General features: G+C 37.5%; 1 protein-coding gene across 6 annotated transcripts in view; it reads left to right on the forward strand.

Annotated features, from left to right (window-relative positions):
- Positions 1–12094, forward strand: part of syne1 (spectrin repeat containing, nuclear envelope 1) — a 244378-nt gene that overhangs the window by 75601 nt on the left and 156683 nt on the right. For all 6 annotated transcript variants that reach the window (NM_001127037.2, XM_018093792.2, XM_018093789.2 and 3 more), the window contains exons 14-18: positions 576–744; positions 3640–3736; positions 5792–5994; positions 9832–9996; positions 11146–11298. In NM_001127037.2, the coding sequence (NP_001120509.2) occupies positions 576–744; positions 3640–3736; positions 5792–5994; positions 9832–9996; positions 11146–11298 (787 nt within the window). The remainder of the gene's footprint in view (positions 1–575; positions 745–3639; positions 3737–5791; positions 5995–9831; positions 9997–11145; positions 11299–12094) is intronic.

Consider the following 12094-nt stretch of genomic DNA (forward strand, 5'->3'; position numbering starts at 1 on the left):
GCCCTCGCATTAGCATGTGTTGGAAAATGCAACACAGCACCATCCATTTAAAAACTAAATTGTCAGTCTGTCCACTGTCCACATGGATCATTTGCTTGCATTTGTGTTTGCACACACAAACACAAATGCAAGCATTGTCTCTCTCCCACACACACAAGCAGATTTCACTCTACCCCAAACTGAAAGGCACTTGAACATTTGTGCTAATTTATGTGTACTGTGTATTTTCCAATATGAAACAGCTTTGGGCAGTCTATTGCATGTTAATATATGAAAGCAAAGATCTAACTGCATGCTATGAGTTAACTTCTGCTTAGTAACATTTCTAGATTTTTTAAAGGACTGTCTAACTTCAATAGCTACCATTCACATTCATGTTCAAAGTTAGACCTGTTTCTTAGATTTTTTAGATACAGTAACAGTTAACAGTTCATTAAAGATAAGCCTTTCATATAACTAAGAACAGTCACTGATATTATTAATATGACCAATCTAAAATGATTTGTAAGGTCTCTTGATTCCCATAGTTCTGAGGTATATGGATATAAGCAATGTCTGTTTTACTTCTGTTTCAGATTCAGTTATGTTGCTTCATCTTCTCACCTTCATATGATAAAGTTAGAATTTATGGAATTAAAATACCGATTGTTAGCATTGTTAGTCTTGGCTGAATCGAAATTAAAATCGTGGATCATCAAGTATGGCAGGAGGGACTCAGTTGAACTGCTCTTGCAAAATTACATTGTAAGTACTTAGCAGTAACTCGTCTGGCAAAATATTTCATTTTTCTTGATTAAAATATCTTTCATTCCAGGAAATTAGGAGTCGTATAATATTTTTATGATCTCTCTTCATGGGTTTTTTAATTTTGATCTAAAAAGTCAATTTGTTGGACACCCCCGAGTGATTTTATCTTTAACCTCAGACCTTGGGTTGTGGCTCCTGAACACACGCTGGACTGGGGGTGCTATCCTAGTGAGTACTGGGCCACCAACTTGTCCAGTCTCCCAGGGAAAGCTGAACTTTTGCTCTGCTGTGCATGCAAACATCCCAGGATACAGCAGCAGCAGAACTGTGGATAGTACCCCAGACCAAGGTGTTTTTCAGCTAAAAAGACTGCCAGTCTGAGTTTAGAGATTATAATTTTTGGGGGGTTTAAGCCTTTCGTTGCCCTTTGACAATCTGTAGTGTGCCAAGTACAGCTTTTTATTCTAAAAGTATGGAGCAAGCCTATATGTTTAAATAAGATGCCAGTCTAAAGCTGAATAAATTCTATTATACTTTAATGCTGTTTGGTAAGCCTCTCCCCATAACTTATAACAAAGTAACAGATATAGGAAAATAATGGTGTATCAGTCATTCAGCAATAGTTGAAGAATGTCTAGGATCCCAAAAACTGTTAACACACTGTTAACTCATTCTAATTGACTTTTGAGCTGATCTTTCAGGTGTTCCTAGGAGAGCAAATAGACATTCTCTCCAAATCATGCCCCAATAATGGCTTCTGATACTGGGGCAACCAGGATTTTAATGCATCCCCTTTAAAATGGTTTGATTAATGGCTATCCAACAAATGCTATTTTAATTTCTTTTCATGTTCTGGTGGAGCAATGTTTAGGCTAATAGCAGAGAATTCTGACTACCACTACTAGGGCAGCTGAAACTGCCCGCAGCTGATCTAGTCCCATGCAATTTTCTGTGATTCCCATTCATGACAAGAAACCATGCATAGTGGTTAGTGGTGTTTAAGCTCACAATATACTATGACTGTTCTGGAAATAAACTTCTATGTCCATCTCACCTTTATGGAAACAATAATGACATAATTATGTGGTTTATAAACTGAATCAGTGTAGATCAGTCAGATGCTTAGAGTTTATGATTTTCTAAATAAATTATTTGTGATGACAAAATCTAATTAGAAAAAAAAGATCAATTACTCCGTGCCTACCTTTCAAAAGAAATATATGCTTTTTTCTGGTTTTAAAACATTATTGCCCTTTCAATGAGAGAATTTATTTTTATTCCTTTAATTCAATCTGATACAAAGCCAAGTCTCTATGGCAACATTTCAGCAAAGTGTCACTCGACATGTTGGCTTTCTTTCTATTTTAAAGAAAACCTTTACAAATAACTTAAGCCAATTAAAATCTTCTGTGTTGAGATCTTCACTCAATATAAATGATGAACTACCATTTTAAATGACCCATGTCACCACTGTCAAATTGTCCTTTCCATTGTTCTGGAGTCTGAACGTCACAGAAACAAATCTAAGCTAAAGTTGGCCACATAAGGTCAAGGTCAGCATTTGCTGATATGCTCAGTTGTTTGATCCAATTGTTTGGGCCAAGGGCCGTTACATTGATAGGATGCAGGTCATCAAGGCAAGGACCGCATTAAGAAGCAGATATGGTTTTTAGACCTGCTGGATCAACATCTGGCCGGTTTTCATGTAAGCTCGTTGGAGGACCTCATACACATACTAATAAGCCACCGACATGGTCTATCTGCAGCTTTATCAGCTTATGTATGGCTACCCTAACATTCTGGGTTAATTAAATTGCCTTTCCATGAGCATGTTATAGTTATTCTGTACCCATTCAGGTAGATTCTTGAGATTCTTCTACCAGAACAACTATTTGCCAGGTGTCTAATTTAGGTAACTTCATACTACTTTGCCTGTACTCCCCAAAATTAAGGTATAATTTATCACAGTTTATCTTTGCCTTCAGAAATGATCATACCATTTTACTATACAGAGTATTTACCCTAACCCTTTTGTAATACAAAAATATGTAATGTTACATAACATTATACATTAATTTAAAAAATGTAAATGGTCTTAAAATTATTTGTGTAAATACAATTCAGCTGTTGTAAAAGAAACCAGGTTTACACCTGAAATTCAGGAACAACCGTTTCACCTCTATTACAATTTGATTTCAGAAGTATCCTATAGAAATGTATTCATTAGTTTAATAAGATTCTGGTTTTTTTTTAACCTCACACCAGTAGCTGAAAGTGGATTAGTATGGAACAGTACACAATTGTCTGTTTGTGGGGTGCTCAAAAGGGAAATACAAATTCATGTCTTGGATGCAGTAGAGAAAGCAACAGTTAAAGGGACAGTGACACATTCCAATTTAACAGGAACATGTCACTATGCCTACATAAACACTAGTGCCGCTATTGTTTTCTAACTGATGTGCTCCCCTGCCTCCCCCTATACTAACCTGTGTCAGTTTCCGGCACGGCTTGAAATTGAACAGCTTCCTAAGTGACGGCGCGCTTGGGGTTGGGACAAAGGTCTCATAGGTTGGGGCACTGTTTACATTTTTCCTCCAGCCTATCAGAATGTTGCTCTGCACCTAAGCATGCTGTTACTGACTAAACTGTTCAATTTTAAGCTGTGCCAGAGATCGACACAGGTTAGTATGGGGTGAGCTGGGGGGAGGAAGGGGGCACTTCAGTTAAAAAAACACTAGTGGCACTAGGGTTTATGTAGGGTTCTAACACGTTCTTGTTAAAACCTGTGTCACTATCCCTTTAAGAAACATGTATAATACTGTATATTAAGATAATACATTACTATACTATTTTCTTCATATCTTTGTAATGGATATTTATATTATGTTGCAGGCATTCATAGATGGCAATAGATTCTTTGAACAATATGAATTTACAAGCCAGTCTCTTAAGCAGGCTGCTGAGATGTATGTGAAAGCAGATGGGTCAGGTAAGAACATGCTTTTGCTGCAGCAGTCCAATGCTTTAATCCTGCGATTATTATTATGATTTTAATTTTCATAGCGCTGACATACACTGTAGCACTTTGATAGAGATTATTCTAATTTGTTGCCGCAGTGAATCTTACAGTCTTAACTCCTTATGCCATTTGTTCACAACTTGAAGAATAAGTGAACAATAAACATATAAACTTCTTGCAGATAGTGTATGTCTGGAATCGAACCTAGGACCCCAGTGCTCCAGGATATATACTTTCTCTATATGATTGCAAGCAGTGACTACTAAACATTTAGTTGAGTGTCTCTTTCTGACCAAAGAGTCATTACAAACATCAAACACAAATAATCTGTTTAAACAGTACATTACATTCTTTTGAGCATGAATACTCCTCTTGTCCTTTATTTGTTTGCATGCACAAGAAAGGCAGTTGGTTTCCTAGTGACCGTGCCACCCTGAGAACTGGCAAAGCCGTAGAACAGATTTGTTGTGAGAAAAATTTAGAGCATTAATGTGTATAGATATTCAGTAACAGTTATATATCTACTGAAATAGTAGCATCACAGTATTTAACTGGCCTATAAGCAGTTTTATCATGATGTTTTACTGGTTATAATAATATTGATGCTTTGCAGCTGAATTTCTTTACCATAGCAAACCTTCTATTGGATATCGGTTCTCTAAATCTCTAAATCCCCATAAGATTGAGTGGGCTGTATTCATTTTATAAGTGAGATTGTTCTACTATGTATATAAAAGCAGTACATTATGGTATTCAGTTTGGTTACAAGATACTAGGATTTTAGCGTATTGAAGCGGCAGTGTGTTGTTACCGAAGGGGAGGACACATTGTGCATCTAGTGGCACAGAAGACTGGAAGCCAGAGAACCATCTGGGCATACTGCCATTGGGGAATATTGGAGCATATTGTGCCTCCTTGCATCTGTCCCATTGGATGACAGGTCAACAATAACAAGCACTCTATATGGATGCTCTCTGAATGTGTTCTGTGATCACATAAAAAAAGCAACATTTTATGACTGAAGACGTGTATATAATGTTAGGGATAAAGAAAGTTACTATTCTCCTGAATTACAATAGGAAATGCCAACTGGCATATTTGGTAATATGGGTATTAAAGTACACCAAAGTAAATACATAATTGCAGCCAATAAGAAATTAGTTTTGGTCAATCTACTATAAATTTGAAAATGTAAGCCAAAACCTAATTGGTTTCAGTTGGTAACTGCTGTGGTGTGATATTGGCTTCTATGTTAATTTAACTGAGCGGTGGTTTGTCATTTGAATGCCTTTGGTGCAGACTTGCCAATTCCTTCTTACTAATGATATATGCTTCAAAAACATATATGCTACTAAAGTATCATATACAGAAACCTCTTCCATGCAGACACAGCTTTGGCTGCATTATATTATTACATACTATTACATTCATGCTACTTTGTGGCAGCAGGTTGTGGAAGGCTCTTCCATTTCAGAAGGATAAAAAACAAAAAGGTCCATACAGAATTTGGGGAGATGATAATGGAAAACCCTTCCCAGAAGAGCAGCAAATGTTTTTAATTGCAAATAGAGGACCAATTTCCTCAGTTTGGTTACAAGATACTAGGATTTTAGCGTATTGGTAATAGGTGATGCATGAAATATTAGTAAATCAGAAAGGTTTTCGCGCCGTTTACGATCGTTCGGATGCGGAAATTTTGTAACTTTCGGATCACAACCACAATATATTCATACGACCACGACACAAATTTTCGCTCAATTTACGCACATTAGAAATTATCGTGGTTACTAAGACATTTTTCCAGTCGTGCTTTTAACAATCCGAAATTCGTGCTTTAATGAATGGGCCCCATAGTGTACTATAGTTATACATACCATGCTCTATAGATATAGCACTGCAGTGTTGTATATTACATGTGAGCAAAATTATAATTCCAAAATTAGAATCAGATATATGGTATCTACCAGCCACACAGGACATTTTTATTTAATAACTGAATTGTTTCATGGCTTTGTTACTTTGTAGCAGATGAAGCTGAAAACGTAACCAAGTTCCTGAATGAAACCACAGTGCAATGGAAAAACCTTTCAGTGGAGGTGAGAAGTGTCAGGAGCATGTTAGAGGAAGTCATCACCAACTGGGATAAATACAGTAACACAGTGGCCAGTCTGCAGGCCTGGCTAGAGGATGCCGAAAAGATGCTGAACCAGCCTGAGCATGCCAAAAAGGTAAGTCACTTTCCCAGGTTTGATTTTATTAATTAAAGCACAATCAATTGGTTGAGTCAGGACTTAGGAAAATGGTATCTAGTTGTACTGAATGAGTAGCAGGTAACAGGTAGGTAACTGTTCAGTATGAACTGGTAATAGGTGATGCATTAAATTTTAGTAAATCAGGTGATAAGGTAGGAACTTTAAATGTAATTAATGGTATACAAAGCAAGTTTTGATTTCCGTGTATGGTTACCATCTGCCTGGTGTTTTACCAGCTTGACCAGTAAAAATGGGTTTTGACATCCATGTATGAATGGGAGAGAAAAAATATAAAAGAAATAGAGGAAGCTCAGTATGTTTTCCAGAAAAAGGTGGTATACTCCCTTACATCAAAAACACGTTTCTGAGATTTAACTTATTAAAGGTTCAGAACATTTGTATTCTGCAAGTTCACATTAATACATGATTGCTTTCCTTGGCAGAAGTCATACCCATAGGAAACAAATCTTTTGTGAATAAATGCATATGAATCATATACCATTTCTATTTAAAGGAGAACTAGAGCCTAACTAAAAAAGGAGACTGGAAATGTTGAACATTATGTTTTGGGCTTCTGTACCAGCCCAAGGCAACCACAGGCCAGAGGAGATCTATGCCACCAAAGATTCCCCAGCAGCTCCCCATCTCTTTTATGCTGATTTCAATCACATACTCTGTGTCACCTGAGCTTAGGGACAAAAATGTATTGCATATAAAATACAAAAGTCACAAGGCAGATTAGTAGTAAATTCAGATTCTCCTTACATGACAGCTTAGAAACCAGTGCAATTAGCGTCATAACTTAATAATCAGCCCTGTACCATCATCTTATATGACATGCAAACCCCATTTTCTGCTTGTTGATTTGTATAGACCCCTAAGCTGAGCTTCTCAACAGCTGGCCAGAGCACACAGAGTATGTGAGTGCCACTGACACTCCTAACAGAATCCAAGATGGTGACCCCCTGTGCACAACTTAACCTAAATCATTACTGTTATAGAGATTCTGAAACTTAAGGCTGGTTCAGTAAGTTCAGTATATAAAACATGGCATTTCCACCCATTTTTAGGGGTTAGTTCTCCTTTAAAGAGATACTAAAGGAAAACACAATTTTTTACTCTAATGCAGGGCCAGAACTAGGAATAGGCAGAAGAGGTACCTGCCTAAGGCGCAGTCATTGCTACTGCCAGTTTTCATTACGCGGTGGGGGCAAGGAGCAGGGGCGAGGTGGCCGATCAGGTTGCCCAAGGTGCCCAGACGGCTTGGCCCGCCCCTGCTATAATGCTTAATGTGATTTCCTAATGCATATAGGGATGCTGAGCGATCCATCTACACAGTTGCTTTTATGCAAACAAGCCTGCTAGGCTGCATAGGGAAGGCAATACCCGACACCCACTCACATTTTCAAACACATAATTAATAATGTTAAACTATAAATTCACTGCTTGTAGACAGATATTGCATTGCATCTGATAAGGTTAAAAGAATTGTAAATATGAAACTGGTCTTTAGCATTTTCTGGGAAATTGAATTGGACTGTCAGTTGTCATGGGAACACGGTGCCTTGAGTGACTTCCACACTTACAGTATATGATTGTGCTGAAGATTTTAATATTCTCAGCTTAATTTATCACCTAATATAATTTGGGCTTTGAGCGAAATGGACCACAATGTTTAAAACTATACAGATAATGAATAATGTAGCCCTAAATATTGTATGAATGTAAAGTTACATAGGATCTCTCTAATCTAATAGGAGAATGTGGCAGAAGCCTGACTTGCAATGTTGTTACTTTATGCCATTTCCAGCATTTCCTATAGTGAACCATTGTTTCCCAGAATTGTAGTTATTGCACCCACCACTACCCATACTCTGTTAATATACCTAGAAATGGCACATACAATTAGAATAAGATTTGCACCACTGTGGAGAGCATCATGGGTACCAGACTTGGATCAGGGAGAAACAATTTAAGCCTGATACCCTTGTCACTAAGGCAGCAGAGCCTGTAAAGCAGAATACTCCCAGCTATCTCTCCTGGTTGGAGCAAAGAAGTTGCTCTTGTTAGCTATTTCTAATCTGACTCACTCACTGACTAAAAAAAGATATCCTGCACTTACTAAATCCTCATTCACAGGTTCCCTGCTCCCCAACGTTCTCCACAGGAAGAAGTCCCTCTGAGTCAGAACAGCTTTACTGGGCCTTGTTGAACCCAGACTCAGTGGTACATCCACCTGGTTGAACAGATGCAGGCTGAAAAGGAAGATCCACTCCTTGCTAAACACTATATTACAGTGTGCAGGAAATGGTCATACACCTTATGTACCAATAACATAATATATTAATAGAAAAATAATTACATAGGCATCCCCCCGGTAACAATGGAAATAAGCAAAGTAGGGTTTAACGCTAAGGGGGATGTTAACCCTATAGGTCCCTTCATCATTTTATTAAGATGTAGCCAGTGCTTAACAACATATTTTGACATACTGAGGCAGCAATAATGTTTGCATTTTAAAGGGGAACTCCACCCAAACACAAATTAAGCTTTTTGATGATCCTGATCTCCTGCTGATCAGGCCGACTACTTTGAGACTTAAAAAAATGTAACAGTAGGTGACTGTCCTCAGCCCGCATCCTCCAAATCCCACAATTCTCTGCACATGTGATGTCAATAAGGAAAGGAACATCACAGTGCAATGCATTGTGGGTTATGTACTTCCTGCATGCTGTCTGTAAGCTGCAGAGAAGTTGTTACAATTTGTAACATCAATATTTTAGTCCCTCCTCCCCTGCCAGGATTTCAAATGATGCAGAAAGAGAATAACTGTTTCGCAGTTGGATTTCTGCATATAAAAATTGTATTTATTCATACTTTTTGAAGGAACAGATTACAGTGATAGGCAAATTAGGGGTTTCTGTATTGTGTGGGAATCTATAACAAATTTTAGTTAGGAAGCCGGAATTCCCCTTTAATAAATGTCAACTGGAAAACTGGAATTAGAAAGTTGAACAGTTGGGTTTATGCACCACTTAAGATTTATGAGTTGAAAGGACCGCAACAAAAATGCATAGGACAGCTCCCACTGACTTTTACATGACCTTGCAGGCTTTTAGATGGCGTATTTTTACATTTGTATTTTTTGTGGGTTTGATGCATGTAATAAATTGTAAAAATTTTTTGTTTTGTTTAGGAAAAAAATCATGATTATTAGCGCAGAAAATCATGAATCACAGAAAAAATATACGCCCATTTCCTGCCCCTTTGAATTATATAGAAGCAGGGGTAGTTTGCCCAGTCCAATAACCAATAGATGTTTCTATTTGAACTGCACTAGACCAAAAACAACTGGCTGTTGACTGGTTGATATGGGTTATTAGAGTATGGTATTAGCAGCGTACACACGCATTCCCAATAAACGTGCCACGCTTCCGCATCCGCGCGGCACATCCGCATCCCCTGGCTTCATCACGGCCCACTAGAAGTCCACGGCGGATCGACTGGTTAATGGAAAAAGAGCAGATGGTCAGCCCTGATCCGATGGGTGTTTTGATTGTCATCTTATTTTAAGTTTCAGTTTCAGTCCTGTGTTTTATATGTAATAGGGCAGACTCTGAACTGCTGCCAAGTTTCCAGTTTATATGTAAGAAATGCTGTGTTTCTATAAATGTTGTCTGGCACTAAAGTATAGGAAGAGCTGGATTAACCATACCAAGCAAAGCTGGGCCCAATTCTTCTTTGCTAATTAATGAAATCAGCGCGACTCTTCTTGCCCCACATAATACAAAGACTTGCTTTCTCTTTTTTTAGGACTTCTTTCGCCATTTGCCTCACTTGATCCAGCAGCACACAACAATGAATGACGCTGGCAACTTCCTCATTGAAACTTGTGACGAAACTGTCTCGAAAGACATCAAACAGCAGCTTCTGCTTCTCAATGGGAGATGGCGAGAACTGTTCATGGAAGTCAAACACGTATGTTATTACTATTTTAGCCACCATTGCTCTTATACCCCCAAATGTTGTCCCTTTTTTATTCCATTTCCTCTTGTATAGAAAGCCATAAATAAAAATAAATGGAATGAATGAATGAAAATAAATTTAATTTTCTACTGTATTGTTTAGCTATTGGTCATATTTGTTCTCAATTGGTACAGGTATGAGACTCGTTATCCAGTTAGGGTTTTCCTGATAAGAGGTCTTTCTGAAATTTGGATCACCATACATTCAAGGGGCATATTTAATATAATGGGTAAACCAAAATCACTTGTGATGTTGCCCATAGCAACCAATCAGCAATTAAATTTGAACAGTCACATACAAGTTAGAAATCAAAAGCATACATCTGATTGGTTGCTGTTAGCTTACACACTAAAATAATATTAAAAGTCATGTAAACATTATATAAATCCAATAGGATTCTTTTGCCTCCAATAAGGATTAATTATATCTTAGTTGGGATCAAGTACAAGGTACTGTTTACTTTTACAGAGAAAAAGGACAATTTTAATTATTTGACTAAAATGGACTTCCTAGGGGGATGGCCTTCCTTAATTCAGAGCATTTTGGATAATGGGTTTTCAGTTAAGGGACTTCATACTTATACTCTTGCATTATAAGGATAGTATTTAAATAGGAAATTCCATTATCTGTGTATAAAATAAGGCATTTGCTGAAAAATTATTTTGTGGTTAAAAAAAAGTCTCCTTGTGAAAAAAGAAATACTAAGCTTTGTGTGATTTTTTTGACATGCAAATTCTCCCCCTACTGATCTGGCAATAGTTGGAATTTACTCCCCCCACTACAAAAAGAGATACTAAGCTTAATATGACAACTTTTTTATGCTGAATTTCCATCCTGCCTGGCTTAGAAGTAGAAGTGGTTTAGTACCAGTTTCCCTTCTTGTACTATAGGTATGGAACTTAATTTACAAATTCTGCTGTATATTAGACCATTTCTGCAGTACCACATGCAGTAGGATATCTGCAAAACAAAAATACATAGGCCATGTTGTTTCAGTGGGGTCATAGCATTGTAACATATACATTTGATCACATTTAGAAAGATATGAATGCCATGTTTTACAGAGTTTAAGTCTGGATAATCCTTATTTTTTCATTTCAGTACGCCCGAGAAGATGAGTATGAGAGGGCAAAAAAAGAGTATGCAGATGGCTTGATTGCATTAGCAGCATTTGCAGAAGGAGGCAACGAAAGGATTTCCACCCCTTTGGAAGTGTCTTTTCTAAATGTCAAGATGTTTGTGCAGGATTTAGAGGCATGTTTTTTTTTAAGAGGCATAGAAAACCTTTTATTTGTTTTAGTGGAAATTATGTCACATTAACCTGTAGATTTCAACTGTGGTAACAATAACAATTGATATGAATATAATAACTATTTATTATATATAAATATATCTAATATATATTATTTTCTTACAGTTTATGTATTTAATAAGAAATGTTCTTCAGTCTAAAACTTTTTTCCTCTGGCTGTATCTATAGACATTCCAACCCACCCTGAATGTCCAAGTCAACCTGATTAAACTTTTAGACTGATCTTCAGGTCACCCATAGTAACAACCTAGTCACCAATGGCACCGGAGCCCTGCTATTGAAATACATAGAACTTTCACTGATTCCAGCACTTGAATTGTGACCTGATACAATCTTAGGCCCACAAAGGCCTGTTCCTGCACCCTGTCCTTGGTACCAATTCATGATAAGCTTACATTCAAATGGAACTAGACTAAGGGCACTGCAGTGCAGTGCTGCAATTGGATGTTTAAATAAACCTAGTTGTCAGAAGCAACCCAAGCAGGGAGCACAATTGTGGGGGCCCTGGAGTAGGCAGCTGGGGCCTGGTTGGGGGCAGAGCACATCCGAATCGCTTCAGATCTAGGTTGCAGTGGGAATGCAGTAAAGTATACTCATTAGTCCAACATCTATCTCTCCAGCTGTTATTACTCTACAATTCATTAGCATTATATAAATTTGAATACAAATTCTACCTTACCTACTCAAGTATGCATCATACATTTATGAATGTTTTTATTTTTGTCTCTTAAATGTATT

This window comes from Xenopus tropicalis, chromosome 5, assembly GCF_000004195.4.
Source record: "Xenopus tropicalis strain Nigerian chromosome 5, UCB_Xtro_10.0, whole genome shotgun sequence".
NCBI classification, from domain to species: Eukaryota; Metazoa; Chordata; class Amphibia; order Anura; family Pipidae; genus Xenopus; species Xenopus tropicalis.